The sequence below is a fragment of the Osmerus mordax genome, chromosome 24 (assembly GCF_038355195.1).
Source record: "Osmerus mordax isolate fOsmMor3 chromosome 24, fOsmMor3.pri, whole genome shotgun sequence".
Taxonomy (NCBI): Eukaryota; Metazoa; Chordata; class Actinopteri; order Osmeriformes; family Osmeridae; genus Osmerus; species Osmerus mordax.
This window is the reverse complement of record NC_090073.1, coordinates 7,817,623-7,834,139: the sequence shown is the minus strand read 5'-3', so window position 1 is coordinate 7,834,139 and position 16,517 is coordinate 7,817,623. Positions and strand designations below refer to the sequence as shown.

Sequence of the window (16,517 nt, the reverse complement as noted above, 5' to 3'; positions counted from 1 at the left end):
GATCTCGTCAGCCTGACAAATCACTGGTGTCTTTAAATAGAATGTTATGACTACAATGACAGGCCAGTGACCTGAATCACGTTACAATGCAGGGTGGGTCTGGCAGCCAGTCTCTGGCTATGTGACTGGCAGGCGTTACCAGCATACGCGTGGTTGTGATGGCGACGCGCGTCTTTCGCTCTTGTCGACGGTATTTTCTCGAGTTGAATATGGGGCAGCTCCTCTAGGCGCGAGCAATTACGCAGATCCCATCGTAGAGATGCCAGGCCTACGAGCCAGGGGAGACGAAACGCTGCGGCGAGGATCAGTCAGGTTCACCTGGCGTCCTCATTAATCCTCCACCTGTGCTCTGCAGCAGAACACACAAGCACGTCCTGACAAGTCTCACTCCGTCTCTCTCCACCGTTCCTTTACATTTAGTCATTTAGCAGACGCTCTTATCCAGAGCGACTTACAGTAAGTACAGGGACATTCCCCCCGAAGCAAGTAGGGTGAAGTGCCTTGCCCAAGGACACAACGTCATTTTGCACGGCTGGGAATCGAACTGGCAACCTTCAGATTACTAGCCCGACTCCCTCACCGCTCAGCCATCTGACTCCCTTTACAGAGCGGTTGGGGCCGGCTCGGTTTCTGTTCAGTTGTTCGGGTTCGGAACAGACCGTCTTCCCTTTCCCACTTCAGCCCAGCACCACAGATGTAGCGCTAGCCTAGCGTGCAGGAGAGGAGAGACGGACATAGCTGTGGAGGATGTTGCTGGGCAGCAGCAGCTCTCTCACTCCCACACACAGGATCCTATCTGCTATCTGTGGCCTAATGAGGGCCTTCGTCAGTAACACCCCCCTCCCCCTCCTCCCCCCCCCCAGACGAGGTCATCCTTAGATCAGGCCTCTGGGAAGACTGCCAGGCCCTGCCACTCCTAACCCTTTCTGCGTTCCCCTCTGCTCTTCTCTCTCTCCTCCCCGCAGGTCGACGAGGACGTTGCTTTGGACCAAGCGGTGAAGTTCTGCCAGGTCCAGCTGGCCGCCTCCGCGCAGAGACAGGTAGGTCCGCAGGTTGCACCCACGCCCCTCAACACACGACCAGGGCCGGGACCAGAGAATCTGTCTTCTGTTTCATCAGTGACCTCCAGGCGGGGGGGGGGGGGGGGGGGGGGGGGGGCTGGTCAGGGGGTGCTCGAGCTAATGAAGTCTCTCCCAGTGTAATAAAGGAAACTTCAGGTCCCTGCCATTATTCTTCCCCCTTTTTAAACAACATGTCAGGCTGTGACTCACCATCCTTGGCTCGACCCCCTCCCTTTCTTTTTATCCACACTTTTGGACAAACATCCTTTGCGCGATGTGTTCTCTCTTTTCCATCTGCCTCGGGCAGTCTGGGCTCCTCGGTCTAGTTCGAGAGCTTGTCGTGAGCCTCTCTCTCACTGTGTCCTTGTTTAGCGCCCTAATGAAGAGGCGACGGGCCTCTTGTCCAGCTCATTATATTTCGGGCTTTTTCTTATTCATCGGCTGTCTTGACTGTCTGCGGTCTACAGGTTGTTGTGAGTGGCCAGCTCGGTCAGTATCCGGGGCTACACGTTTAAGTTTCGAGAGTTCATTAGCCTTTTGTCACGGGGCATAGGAATTCTTGATCCTGATCTTCACGCGTTTCCAGGCAGTCCATCCTGATCCTATAAAGAAAGAAATCCCAATCCTATGTGAGCGATCTTATCAACAATATATCATGATATGTAAAGAAACGATGAATATAGGAATACATACTACAGTCCCTGCAGGGGCTAGCAAGCCCAGAAACTCTATAGAGCGTTTCTACACCGTGGGCCGAGCGCGTGTCATGAACAGGCGCTGTCTGTAGTGAAACGTGCGGCCGTCGCCCCGCTGACACACTCGCAGGGTAATTCCCCAGGTCTTTTTGACATGTTCCTCGCTCCAACCTGGCGGTGCTTTTAATAGCCCAGAGAGCAGTAAGAACAGACCCCCATTGTCTCCGCTCAGGAGCTGCCAAACTCGCTGGGTTGAGACTAGAACGTTCTCTGGTGCCGTACGATTGTTGCTTGTTTGCATATGAAAGGGGAAAGCACACATGATTATCCAGAGATATAGTTCCTTCCTCAGCAGCCCCATGCTGACATATGATAATCTGAGATTCCGAACGTGTGAAATTGGCGATAAGATAAGACGGATAAGACATTCAGCGTTTCGTATATCAACCCCGGGGGAATTGCTTTGTTTGGACCGAGTGCGAGGGAGCGAGTGACGTTCGCTCAAACCTATAATCATTGCAACCGAGCTCTCTGTTGATGTCTTACGCATTCGGAATCCAGTCGTCAGTTCCTCTGACTTGTCAGTGGGTAGCTACTGAGCTTCCCCCCCCCCCCCCCCTCTCCTCCCAACGAGGGCTTCTCTCTTCACATCCTGTTGTCAAGGTGACGCAAAACTCAGAACACAGAGTATCTATGGGAATATCACTAGACCACATGTGTTAGATGGGATACTAGGTTGTGGTGTTTTGGGAAAACAAAACTATTATATTGTGATGTCATAAGCTGAGTGTATCATGGTGTACAAAGACTAACTCAGATCCTAGTCCCTTATTTCGTAGTATCGTATTGCTGGTACAAATGTCTATTTGTGATGGAACCAGGTACTATGAACCTTTAAACAGATGTATCTTCATTGGATGTATAAAGATCTGTCTGATACGTGCGTGTGTGTGCTCGAGAAAGCAAGCGGGCTTAATGCTGGGAGTGGTTCCCTGCCCCCTCCTCAGGTCAGCTGCTTCTTTGCTCATCCAAACCAGAGCGTGAGTGAGTCATCCCAGAGAGCAGTTCCCCCTCTCGGGCTACATGGGAAAGATGGATTGGGGGGGGTGGGGACAAATACACATTCTCCTCTGCTTCCTGTCATCTCCCTCTGATTATTCGTTTTTTTTTTTTTTAAGATTCATTTATTAACTGGATACTTCCGTTTGTGTTGTCAGGGAGTTGTTTGCTGTGTTTTATAACACCACTGTCCTCAAACACTTCCTGACCTCCCCTGGTGTCGCCATGGGAATCCTCCGAAGGTCCAGGACTAGGTGTTGAGGTGATTCATGATCCTGTCTACAGGCTGGGGCTGTGCACCCACAGCTCGCTCTCTCGCCTGCCTGACCTTGGTGTCGTTACGAGTTCTGGCTCCCAGAGCGAGCTGTCTCACAGCCCAGTACCTGGCTTGCCACAGGAGAATACCAACCGGCAGCTCTCTAACGTAAACAGTGAGGGAAGTCTTAAGCTGGCCACTTTTATATAAATAGAAGGGAAAATTCCTGGATTCCTACTGAAAGGTGATGAAAACAGGAAAGGCCATGCACTGTTATAAGCCTCTTTCCAGCCACACACACACACATGCCCCATCTCAGTGTTGACGCGGGGGGCCATCGCTGTTGGATTCTGAGTCTGAAAAGAGAACCACCTGGCTGGTGGTGGAGCAGTCTGAGTCGTTTCTGCTCACAGGCTGCAGGAACGCTGCAGGAACGCTGCAGGAACGCCTCAGACGCACAGTGGATCTCAGTATGCCTCTGCCCATGCAAACGTCCCCCATGTTTAATTCAGAAGGTAGGAATCTTCAAAGCTTACCCAGGAACTGTGTTGAGCCTCTGTAGCGCTGGTGTTTGCCGAGCGAGGGAGCGCGTTGGGAGACTTTTTCCTTAGCTGGTGTGTTTGTTTAGACGGCTAAGTGAATTCCTCTGGGAGACTCCCGATTAAACAGCTCTGACTCACCGCAGGATCTGACTCCAAACCCAAGCAGTTGGATCCTGCAGTGGGAAAATAACCCTGCAAGCTCGCCCGCTCTCAGCGGATCAATAGGGGGTTTCTCTGAGTGTGTTGTGTTACCATAGTCACGGTTACGGTCAACATTTACAGCAGAGTAGAGAAGCTAAGCTGTTTCAAAAATCACCTCAAGTGAACCCCTCACGTTTTGAATATTTTGTGTAACTGACAAATACTCTTCCCGGGCGATGCTCGCGGCAGGCAGGCGCTCTCCTCCATCACGGAGGGCGAGCTGAATGGAAACCGCGTCGGCTCGCCTTTTCGACTGTGCTCCTCCGCGTTGCCATGACAGCGGCTGCGGGAGCTGTCACGGGGTTGTTAAGCGCAGCTCCTGTCGCGGAGTGGTCCTCCTGACTCTGGCCTGCGTCCTCCCGTCTCCCTCAGGCCTGTTCCCTGTAGGGCCTCTGCCCGAACCCCCCCCCCCCCCCCCCGGGGGCGGCCCCGGGGCGCTGAACTAGCCGGCAGCCCAGGTAGCAGGAGAGTCATGAGGTGTCATTTCCTCTTCCTGTGGGAGAGAGGTGCGACAGCGTAGCCTTGTGACTCATCCTCCTCCGGTTGCGACTCCTGAACAAGGAGGATGTGCGCTTTCTCGGGCGCTGGGTTGCGTACAGCGAGACAGGGTTCGGCGGACGAAGTCACCCAAAGGTCCGCTTCTCTACCTTCTTAAGCAACTCTCTCTCCTCTCTCTCTGTCTCTCCATTTCTCTCTCTCGTTCCCTTTCATTCCCAGTCTGCCGGCGAGACTCCCACAACACCCAAGTACGCCAAGGAGCACCGAGACATCTTCTTCCCAGCCTCGCTGCCCACGCCGGTCCTCCTCAGCCACGCCGCCTGCCCCCCCCTGCCCTCCCAGGACAGCCTAGCCAAAGTGGGGTACGAGCCGCTGGGCAAGACCCCCAGACCTGCCCCCTTCGGAGGCCACGAGCAGCCCCAGCCCCGGAGGCCCACCGTCAGCCTCTCTGCAGCGGCCATGGCCTTCCTTCCACACTCAGGTCAGTAGCTTCCCTCCTTCCACACTCAGGTCAGTAGCTTCCACACGCTCAGGTCAGTAGCTTCCACACACTCAGGTCAGTAGCTTCCACACACTCAGGTCAGTAGCTTCCACACGCTCAGATCAGTAGCTTCCACACTCAGATCAGTAGCTTCCACACTCAGGTCAGTAGCTTCCACACACTCTAGGTCATGAAAAGCGGTCGAGCGATGTACTTAAACTCTTGCAAAATGGAACAAATAGGGTGCTTTAAATCAAGCAGAGAGCTATACATCTTGAGGGAGCACCTTTTTAGAAAGCATATTGGTTGTCCAGTCAGAGGAGGGTGTGTGGGTGTGTGTGTGTCAGTGCTGCTGTCATGGCAGCCTGTTCTATAGGGCAGGTTGCCCTGAGCTCTGTCCTGCACTGCGACCACACAGCCAGCAGGGGGCAGGCTTGACCTCTCAGCTCACTTAAACGCGGTCAACTCTCAACCATGACCCGGTTCACTCCTTCCTTTCCAGTTGAACAGTTTATCCTTTAAGTCGCACGTTACGCATGTCCGTGTCGCGTTCCCCCGACTCGCCGCGTAGGGGCTGGAGACGGCCGTCGCAAAGATATCGAGAGTTCCCACGTCAGGGGTCAAACCTCTCGCCGGCAATTTAGCGTAATCGCCGTTTAAATCGCTTACTCGGTGTTTGCTTGAACACGCCGGAGCCCTGTGATATAAACACACTGGAAGGGGTGGGGAATGTTCAAGGCGACGCTCTGAATCAGACGGCTCTGAAATCGACTAGGCTAATGGTTTCCCTGGCAACCTGGAGGAAGAGGTCGTGGGGAGAGGGATTGTATTTACTATCAGTCAGAGAAGCACACTGCTACCTGGACTCATGTCTCTGCTGGAATACCTGACAGTCAGATAAGGGGAATGATGTACTGTCTGCTGCAGGGTACGCATTTGAATGATTTGTTTTGAGGTATTTTGATTGTCTATCAAAGGAAAGAATGCAAAACGGTCTTTATATTCGGGAACGGAGACGTCTTATAAAACCCCTTCTGGCAAAGGATGACCTGTTACTCTCCTCTGATACTATGTGGTTTGATCTCAGAGTGATATCTGGATATCTAAGTGCTCTCCGTGTGTGTGTGTGTGTGTGTGCGCTGCCCTTCTCCGGTGTGGTCCCAGAAGAGCGTGACCAGCTCCCAGAGGGCCTGTCGTACCGACAGCAGGAGTCTCACCTTTGCCACAAGATGAAGCTGGCCAGCGTGTCCCCCGGGCAGGACGGGGGGGCCTGGCGTCACCAGGAGCCCCCCGCCTGCAGCTCCTCACAGCCCTACCCGGGTCAGCACGCGCCCAGCTCCTCACAGCCCTACCCGGGTCAGCACGCGCCCAGCTCGGGTCTGCTCCCTTCAGCCAGCCTAAAGGACATTCAAGCTGGTATTGTTACAGTTTTTTTTTTTTATGTATAAATGTGTAAATCCTGTAGCAAAAGCAGATGCGATGCAAAATTCAGTTTTTTAATGTATTTATTTATTTGTGTACATCTTGGAGACGATGCCTGATGACTGTTCTTCTGTCCAGACCAGCAGCTGTGCGGCGGCAGTGACCCGTCCAGGCTGTCTGATCCCAGTCGCATCCGCTCCCGCATCCCCGCCAACATGCCAAAGCTCTTCATCCCCTCCACCGTCACCAAGTTCCCCCCGGAGATCACCGTCACGCCCCCCACTCCCACCCTGCTGTCCCCCAAGGGCAGCATCTCAGAGGAGACCAAGCAGAGGCTCAAGGTACACGCTACTGACGGGGCTCTCTCTCTCACTCTCTCTCTCTCTTCTCTCTCTCTCACTCTCTCTCTCTTTCTCTCTCACACTCACACTCTTCTCACTCTTTTCTCTCTCACTCTCTCCACTCTCACTCACTGCACTCTAACTACACTCTCTCTATCCACACTTCTGTCACTCTCTTTCTCTCTCACTCTCTCACTCCACTCTCTCTTTCTCTCTGTCTTCTCTCGCTCCACTCTCTCAACTCTCCTCTCTCTCTCTCTCTCATTCCCTCCTCAGAGATACTGCCCTCTCTCGCTCTCTCTCCTTCCCTCCCTCCTCAGATATACTGTCTCTCTCTCTCCTTCCCTCCCTCCTCAGAGATACTGCCCTCTCTCTCCTTCCCTCCCTCCTCAGAGATACTGCCCTCTCTCGCTCTCTCTCCTTCCTTCCCTCCTCAGAGATACTGCCCTCTCTCGCTCCCTCTCCTTGCCTCCCTCCTCAGATATACTGTCTCTCTCTCTCCTTCCCTCCCTCCTCAGAGATACTGTCTCTCTCTCCTTCCCTCCCTCCTCAGAGATACTGCCCTCTCTCGCTCTCTCTCCTTCCCTCCCTCCTCAGATATACTGTCTCTCTCTCTCTTTCCCTCCCTCCTCAGATATACTGTCTCTCTCTCTCCTTCCCTCCCTCCTCAGAGATACTGCCCTCCCTTGTTTTCCCTCCAGAACGTCATCCTGTCGTCCCAGTCTGCCGCCACGGTGAAGAAGGAGACGCTGAGCCAGCCGGCCCTGGAGGTGCAGGAGACCTCCAGCCAGGAGTCCTCCCTGGAGAGCGAGTCCGAGGAGGAGGAGGAGGAGGAAGAGGAGGAGGACGATTACATGGACGTCTGAGATGCTAGGCAGCTTGGTTCCTTGGGTCCCCCCTGGTCCCCTGCTCAGAGCCCTGGGACACTGGAGCAGCCAGGGCCTGGGCCAGGCCTCGACCTTCAGCTGGACCCTGACTTCCTCAAGCTTCTCTAGTGGGTCCGGGTCCCACCGAACGGAGCGCCACTGCAGCCGTTTGTCTCTGTGTGGCCGCAGTTGTCTTTCCATCTTGGACTGTGTATTCGCAAACAGAGTGAGAAGGACATTCTGGAGTGATCCGTGTGGGTCATCCTCCCACTGTTGTGTGGTTGGACATGTCAACGCTGTGTCCATGGGCTGTAATTAGTTTAACAGTAACAGGTTTACAAAGCCACATTCATACAGAGCACACTTGCCAGACAACAAAAGTTCACTCGAATATTTCATCAAAGAAAAACAAGAGAGGGAGATATAGTGGGATTTCACTTCAAACTATGTTGTCCAAATGAAGTTCACTATGCAGAATATTTGTCTGCAGTGCCGCCAAACCCATGACTATGCTTTGTGCATAGGAAATGAATCTTATTTCAATCAGTTTATGCATCTTTTTGGCGGGCTGCGATCTGGCGGCTGTAGCTACGTCCCAATGAACAGCTCAGCAGCCAACCAGCATGGCTGCTCCCACAGGCCCGAGACTCACCTACGCAACGAGCTCACATTCAAAAGGACGTTTGTGTGGGGGGGGGGGGGGGGGGGGAGCTGCACACAGGGCTTGTCTTGGAGCTCTCCAGAGCTTTGCACTAGGACAAACACCTGCAGTCTTCTAACTAGTAGCAGATTGGATATGTTTACACTTTCAACATGTCTCTTACCGGCTGATTCGATTTTTGGTTTCTATTTTTGTACTCACTTTTTGGTTATTATGTGTCGTGATATTTCGTCCTGTTTTTTCTTGGTGAATGTGTAGCTAACGAGGAGCGTCTTCAACCAGGAAGCGGTCCTCTCACCAGCATGGCTCGGTCTCTTATGATATAGCATGTGTACATATCGTACTACAACTCTCTTTTTCCGACAAGGCAACTCCTCAAGGAGGTTTGCCTTCCGGTCAGTTCCGAATATAGATTGAATTGCAGCTCGTGAATAGATGAAAGGATTTGTTTGATGTTTTCTGATTTCAGTGGTTTTGAAGTGGAGAGCGTAGACATGAGACAGGTGCCTTTCTAATGGATCCGTTTTGGTAGGAAAAAAAACTGAATTGTAACTGAACTCAGAGGAAGACGAGGGAATGTTTTTACAGATTGTTTTCTATAAAAAGAAGGATGTCGCTGTATGTTTTGCAAAAAGTACACTTTTTAAAATGGATAAACGAAATGTACAAATAAAAAACACTGAAGGGACATCTCGCAACAAAAGTCTTGCTTGACTTCCCCCGAAATAGATGTTTGTATTTTTGCGTGTAAGATACTGTTTTGTATTCTTCAGCTGAGCTTTTTGGGATGCACCATGGCTAAGGAGATGCACTGGGTTCAGGGTGCTTGTCGTGACCTCTGACCTTTATCTCAGGTCTTCTGGGAAGGGTTCTTGTTGTTTTCACTATAATAAAGATGTCACAAACCAAAAAATATATTTGACAAACTCACCTGGTCCCATGGTTTTTATTACACGTTCTACAAGCACTTGTTGCACCATACACAGCCTATACATGAGGTTTTTTGTTTTTCAACAACCAACTTGGTCTGGATTGAAGGTCATCTTTTTTTAAATTTGCTAGTTAGGGCCTCAGTGAAGAGCTACAGTATATTCTGTAGACCATTCTCTCTGGTCCGCCTCAATCAAAAGTAACATTTTAGTTTTTCTCCCATCTCTAGGTCCCTTGTGTAGCAATCATGTTTTCCTCTCTGAGCCGCGAAAGACCACCCCGCTACTCCTTGGTGTTTTTGACGAGGAGCTTGTACACTCTGGTGTGAAGTCTCTGACGCCAGGGAAGTCATTAGCCTTCATTAGCGATTTCCAGCAGTTTCTTATGAAGTGCTGTGAATGTGCCCCTTTGCCAGGCAAGCTAAATGTGAGGTTTGTTTTCTTATGAAGTGGAGCAAATGTGTGCTCACCCATCCCTAGTTTGATTCATGTCCCCCAGGGTTAGCTAGGGAAGTTAGGTTTTCCTCAAGGCTGTTCTCCTAGATTTTGCTGTGCATAGGAAGGTTCTATAATGAAAAAATCTCTTTGCTGGCATTGTTTAAAACAAGATGAATTCTCATGCTGAAATGAAAATTACAATTATATCCCAAAATAAATCCTGAATGCACTGTGTTCCCTGTAATAGACAAATGTGGGTTTGTTCTCTTATTTCATGAAGAAAACGTTGCTTGCTTTTACTTTTTGCGACTTTGCTTGTCAGGTAAAGTCGTGTCGCGTTAGGTTTGGTGGTTTATACACTGGGTTGGAGAGGACTGAGGTTCTTGTCAAGGTCCAGCCAGAGACCAGTTTGTCTCCCAACAGTGTCCGCTACTTCTGCAAGCCCCTCAAAGTGGCCAATTAAGGCATCAAAAGGCCATGTTGCATGGCTAATGTGAGGGAAAGGTGTGAGATTTCACGTCGACCCACTCCAGGGGCTCTTTACTAGGCTGTAGGACAGCCGTCTGATCCTGCGGCCTGCCTGTGTATTGGCAGCTGTTAGCGATTGAGCAGGAGGAGATCTGCGCAGTTAAAGCAAATGGCCAGGGACTGACACCTGGGAGGTAAACCATCAGTGCTAGAGGTGATCAGTGGCCAGCCCCAGGTCTGCTGGATCTACTGGGCTGGAGAGAGAGAGAGAGAGGCTAGGTGTAGAGGGAGAAGACTCTCCGCTCTCTCCCTTTCAGCAGAGTCATGTCTGAGTCATAGGTCTGGGGGTCTTGAAATAGTGACATCTCTGCCTTGTTAAATAGGGAATGAAACCACTGTCTTAAAAACTGTATTGGCGCTTGATAACACCTTTGCTAAAGTGCATTGCTGAAAAGAAGCGATAGAGTTTGTGGGTTCGTCAGGGTTTGTTATTTTAGTTTTGTTTCTTTTGCATTAGCCTGTCTGCAGACTGGAATATATGAAATGTGTTGCCCAGGTCTGTTTCCCCAGACAGCAGCTGTAAAGTATGAGGACAGACATTGGCCTGCTCAGGCAGGTCTGTGTTTTCGGCCACGTACAGCGACACATCACACCTGCTGCCTCCATTTTCACTGTGTAATGGGACTGACACTGATGCTGCTGAAATGTTCACCTTATCTCTGTGGCGTTGACACACACACATACACACACACACATTAAACTTCTCTCAGCCTTTAAACAATGGTGACAGACAGGACTCACAACATCCAAATCGGTTCCTCATCCATTACCTGAAATACACCCACTAATAAACACAACAAAAAAAGCTGTGAGCTTTCTGGTGTTTGTGTTCCGGGACAGTGAGTGCTGGATGGCTGGTTATCTCTGGTTGGACCAGAGTGCGGAGCAGAAGTGCAAAGTGAGGAGAGCAACACTGAACCTGTGATTAATAACTCCTCGACAAACACTCGCTTTCACATGAAGAGGATGAAACCACACAACACTTCCTCCATCCCAGAGTGCTGCCATCAGGTTGGGTCTTCATGCTGGGCGACTGCTGGAAGAAGCAGTTAAAATCTACATCTGTTTCCCAGCCCGACAATAGACGGCTCGAATTAATATGAGATCCTGCCGTTTTAAAAGCCAATATGGCTCCCCAGGTCTTTGCTTCTACTTCACTAATGGCACAGTGATAGTACATCACCTCAACATGGCCTCTTTAAACCAGCCAGTCAATATTCTCACAGGCTAGGCTTTCAAGTTGTAAACATCTCCGGACGTTTATCTAACTGCCAGGCCTTTACAAGGACCTGCACTCATCTATGGAAATGGATTGTGTTTATCAATCAATTGTTGAACTTTAACCCTTGTGCTGCCTTCGGGTCACATGACCCAAAGGTTCATAACGAACCATCGTTGTGTTTACCCAATTTGACCCAATACAAAAACAAATAAAAATCTTTCTTTTAACCTTCGCAATGTGGAGGGTCTGAGACAGCCCGACGGTTAAAAGAAAATGCTTCACTTTGTTTTTGTATGCGGTAAAGTTGTCGCAATACGACGGTGGGTCACAATGACTGATGGGTCAGAATGACCCGAAGAGAACACAAGGGTTAAGTATGGTCCACATCTTAGCTTTAGATTGCACGTAATTCAAATGAGACCTTTTGAGAAACTGAAACATGTATTCTCAAGGCCTGACACAGGTGATGTGCCTCTCTCTGTGAAAACAGTGTAGACATCAAGGGACTGTATGCAGTAGGCATCCGCATATAAAGGGACATTGAATGTAAAGCTTTTTGCCATGTTCTGGCAAAAGACTGATAGACGTCACATTCAATGGACACTGTCGCGGAAGGAAGTGTATTGCTGTAGACCCGTCGAGGGTGTTTCAGTTCCTGTAAGCGCTGTAGGAAGTGAGGACAACAGAGGACGATTGTGTTTAGCATATGTGAAGCCTGTGGTAACAGCAAATGATATAGGGGGGTCAGATGGCTGAGCGGTTAGGGAGTCAGGCTATTAATCAGAAGGTTGTTGGGTTGATTCCCGGCTGTGCAAAACGACGTTGTGTCCGTGGGCAAGGCACTTCACCCTACTTGCCTCGGGGGAATGTCCCTGTACTTACTGTAAGTCGCTCTGGATAAGAGCGTCTGCTAAATGTAAATGATATAAGTTGAGACTGGGCCTTTGGACGCCTGTGGATTTGACTGGATGGCGAGGGTAGGAGGACAGGGTTGTTGCCTGGACTTCTCTCTCTGGCCCTCTGGTCTCTTTCAGGCAGTGAAGTCTTGGGCCTGTGGTGCTAACTGGCTGTTAATTGCTCACCCATACACCACGCTGCCCGCATGCAGAAACAGGAGCCTGCAGGGGAAACAACCCTAATGAGATTATCTATTGAAGCATTGTCCTGTCTAGACACCCCAATACACAACCCCACCCCCAAACTGGAACCACTGTCTCTGGATGGCCCCAGGTGAAGACTCACCTGGAGAAACACTGGATGTTATCACGCAATTATAGGTTTATGCAGTATGACCCACCCACTGATCAGTGTCTGACAAAATGCAAAAATGCAAGGAACACAAATGAAGGGAATATTGTGTAAATTATTTGGCCTGAATTATTATGACAAAATAAAGAAAACAATGTCAATCCTTGGCTTTATCCTTTGCAGTATAAAAGGAAGCCAATCTGTGAAAGCTTGTATCTATATATTTTTTGATTTAGTAAACCGCATATAACTTGGAGCTGAAAAAGTTTCTGTTGTTCCAGTGGTTGTATTAACTGAATGATGATGGATGATTAACCAGATTGCAAGAGGACACTAAATGTGTTTTTCTGTGTGCGGTAACATCAGTGTGAATGATATTTACACAGAATTTGGTGCCGACGGAGTCCCTGTTCTCCAACAGGGACTCCTGTCCATATTTGTTTAAAAGTCTCTTAGCAGTTAATAAAGATGCATTTCCTCATCCTTCTTCCTGTGGGGACGGTATCAAGGCTCTGTTAAGTCCCTTTGATTTCTGTCACCCTCCAATCACAGCAGGACCCTGACTCAGCATTGTGGCACTTCAAAGCCTGGGAATGGCCCTCCTAGCCCCTCCCACCTCTGGGCTCCCCTTAAAGACCAGGAACACCCCATCCCTGCAACTCTGCAGACGTCTCAGGACACCGTTGTTAGCTCGCCTTTGGACTTACCTCTCTCCGCTCATGCCATCGTACTCCATTGGAATATACTGATTGATCTCCACAGATGAGCAGGATTTAAGGACTGGGAGCCAAATTGACCTCTGGATAACATTGGACCAGTTTGCTGATTCATGATAGTTTGGCAGCACATCTGTTGTGCTACCAGTGAAACCTGAGAAATGCAATCTCTTAGAGGTGAGTGTTGTTTCCTTCATGACAAAACATCTGATCTGAATCATTGGTATAAGCATATATGTATACTTCTGTTCCTTCAGTACTTATTGTGCTGTAGGCCAATCGACAACTAGACAACCAAAATATGACTGTGTTCACATATAACTATTTGTTCACAGGCTATTCAGATTATCTCTCAGATGTCTCTGGGTCATTTTGGTCATATCATTATTTGTCGTCTGATTGTTTTGGCTTGATTCATCTGATCCAACCTGTGAACTTTTAGACATGAAGCCCAACTTCAGTGGCCCAGCCCAGCCCCCCTTGTCTGGGGGTCCAGATGCTTATCTCCAAGGCAACATCAGGATGACCCTGGAGGACTCGGAGCTCTGGAAGTCTTTCAGTGAAATAGGAACTGAGATGATCATTACCAAACCTGGCAGGTAAGACAGTCACAAAAATATATCTTTACTTTTTACTGACAGTTCATCATGTATTGAATGGAAAACGTCCTGGTATTTTAACGTTTTGGACACTGATCTCACTCTTGCATTTTTCAGGAGAATGTTCCCTCACTGTAAGATCAGCCTGTCTGGTCTGATTCCTTGTGCCAAATACATCTTATTGGTGGACATGGTACCCGAAGATGGCTTTAGATATAAGGTAAGTCACATCTGTTCCCTCTGCTAAACCTCCAGTAGCAGAACCCAACCGTAGAAACCCCCCAGACTTCCATGTAAGTTCCTGACATTAGTCAGGATCAGGTGAGGTCCAGCCACACTAGCCTCTCTATCACCTCCCTGATGTTGGACATCAAAGGCTGTTATCTCTTCCTGTTTTTCTATCCCCTGTTGAGGACCTACTGTACTGGCCCTCCTCTCTCTGTGGGTGGTATAAGCCAAACCAGCGCTCTTCACTCTGTCTGCCTTCTCTGGCTCTCTGGGAACTGAAGCCAAAGTTTCCCTGGTTCTCACCTCTGCATGATAGTCTCTATCCACCAAAATACTGTTACGAAACTGGAACTGTGCACATCTGATCGTTGATTTCCTTTTGGACTTTCTCTAGGCACTATTTGCACTTCCCTTTTGGATAAATAAAATAAAAATCGCCTGCTCAATGGCGATACAGATTTATTCACCGGGAATGTATTGATGAATAACGTGTCAAGGATGATGTTGGTGTATTGACTGTCTCTCTGTCTGCAGTGGAACAAGGAGAAGTGGGAGGTAGCAGGGAAGGCTGAGCCTCAGCCCCCCTGCAGGACGTACCTGCACCCAGACTCCCCAGCCCCCGGGAGCCACTGGATGAAACAGCCCGTGTCCTTCCTCAAACTGAAGCTCACCAACAACACCCTGGACCAGCACGGCCATGTAAGTGCACGCGTATATTATTTTTTATTATTATTTATTTTATTAAATATTCGTTTTGCTTAAGCTTAAAACAAGTGTATTTGGATGCCAGTGCGGGAAGATAATTTCACTTGAGATTTCTCAAATTAAGTCATTGGATAAGCCGTTTATATGAGAAGAAAGTCCAACTAAATTTAAAATCTAAAAACAAGATTATCACACTTAGTTAGATGTAGAGATTTTACAGTGGGGAATTTATGTTCCACTTTGTAATCATAAATAGTAGTTACCCTGCTAAGGAATAAATATGCTACGGTCAGGCTGAACAGACCCTCTCCTCCTGAGAGATCACGGAAGCATTTCGGTTCAGACTGTGATTGTTGATCCGACCGTTAAACATGGTCAACCGTGCCTCTTCCAGATCATTTTGCATTCCATGCACTGCTATCACCCTCGGTTCCACATCGTCCAGGCCGACGACCTGTTCAGCGTTCGCTGGAGCGTTTTCCAGACCTTCATCTTTCCGGAGACTTCCTTCACCTCCGTCACTGCTTACCAGAACACCAAGGTCAGTCTCACCCACCGCCGACCAGACACTGTGGCAAGACAGCCATTCTGCCTCCCATGTCGTGGGTATAAATTATGTTTTAAAAATAAATGTTTCCCGACAGATAACCAAGCTGAAGATTGACCACAACCCCTTCGCAAAGGGCTTTAGAGATGAAGGAACCAATTCGAAAAGGTATATCTGGCTTCCATACTTTTCACATGGATTGCAGTTCGATGTTGTTGATTCTGATCGTTTGGTCTAACAAACCCCGCTGTGATTCCCTCCGCAGACGAGCGAGTAGAAACCCAGCTTGCTCGGAGAAAAAATCGAAGAAGCCAAACACACAGAGCAGAGACACTGACGACGAGGACAGTCCTCCAGGTACTGATTCCCTCCAAATTGCTAGCATCTCTTTCTCAATGATCATCACTCTCTATCTCACGAAGGGTTAGGGTTATCTCTTTTGTACTCGAGTCGTTCTGACGCCGTGTGTGTTTCCCTCTAGACTTCCGCCAGTCGTCCTACGACGGCTTCGAGGAAGAGCAGGCCGACCTGTCCAAGAGGAAGGAGGGAGAGGTGAAGGAGGAGCGTTACTCCCCCTGGGCCTCCGAGAGGGAACACGCTCACGGCGGGCGGACAGAGTCCCCCGTGGGCGCAGACACCAGGGACCTGTACAACACGGAGCAGCTCGTCCCAGCCCCGGCCTCCTACCAGCCCTACAGGTGAAGCACCACATCTCAGGAGCGATCTCTACGTGAAAAAGACAACTCCCAACATCGTTGTTTTTGTCGAACGCACAGACTGACCCCCCCCCCCCCCCCCCCTCCCCTCTTTATTCCGGCAGGTTCCACGAGCACGGCAAATCTCCGTCTCCGCCCTCCAGCGTCGGCAGCAGCAACGGAGGATCCGTACGCTCCGGCTTCGAGTCCAGGATCCACGACGTGGCCAGGGTCCCCGAGCACGAGGCCTCCAAGCCCCCGGCCGAGCAGGGGCCCTCTCCCTGCCTCCCCCAGCCCCCCCCGAGCCACCAGGACTACGCTGGGGTCCTCAACATGGCCATGGCCCAGACAACCAAACCCGGGGGGGTCCTGGGCCACCACATTTACACCCCCTACAGCGCCGAGCAGTCCCTGGGCCAGTGGGGTGGCCCCGGCCCCGTCCAGTACCCCCCCCCTCCTCCTCCTCCTCCTCACCACCTGCCGACCGACTACACCACGCCGGCTGTCCACCACGGCTATCACCATGGCAACGTGGCGGAGTGGAGCCAGTACCCTCTCTTCTCCTACTCCTGCTGGTGA

General features: G+C 50.1%; 2 protein-coding genes across 2 annotated transcripts in view; both read left to right on the top strand.

Annotated features, from left to right (window-relative positions):
- cabin1 (calcineurin binding protein 1) overlaps positions 1 to 8,106 on the top strand; it is a 34,011-nt gene extending 25,905 nt beyond the window's left edge. The window contains exons 35-39 of the mRNA XM_067227854.1: positions 966 to 1,040; positions 4,532 to 4,793; positions 5,958 to 6,170; positions 6,354 to 6,556; positions 7,258 to 8,106. Coding sequence (XP_067083955.1) covers positions 966 to 1,040; positions 4,532 to 4,793; positions 5,958 to 6,170; positions 6,354 to 6,556; positions 7,258 to 7,422 — 918 coding nt within the window. The 3' untranslated portion in view covers positions 7,423 to 8,106. The remainder of the gene's footprint in view (positions 1 to 965; positions 1,041 to 4,531; positions 4,794 to 5,957; positions 6,171 to 6,353; positions 6,557 to 7,257) is intronic.
- A 5,109-nt stretch (positions 8,107 to 13,215) lies between these two features.
- tbx16 (T-box transcription factor 16) lies at positions 13,216 to 16,517 on the top strand. The gene is made up of 9 exons (XM_067228269.1): positions 13,216 to 13,341; positions 13,607 to 13,763; positions 13,881 to 13,983; positions 14,526 to 14,690; positions 15,091 to 15,237; positions 15,341 to 15,411; positions 15,509 to 15,600; positions 15,725 to 15,941; positions 16,064 to 16,517. The coding sequence occupies exons 1-9, from the start codon at positions 13,326 to 13,328 to the stop codon at positions 16,515 to 16,517; spliced, it is 1,422 nt and encodes a 473-aa protein (XP_067084370.1). The 5' UTR covers positions 13,216 to 13,325.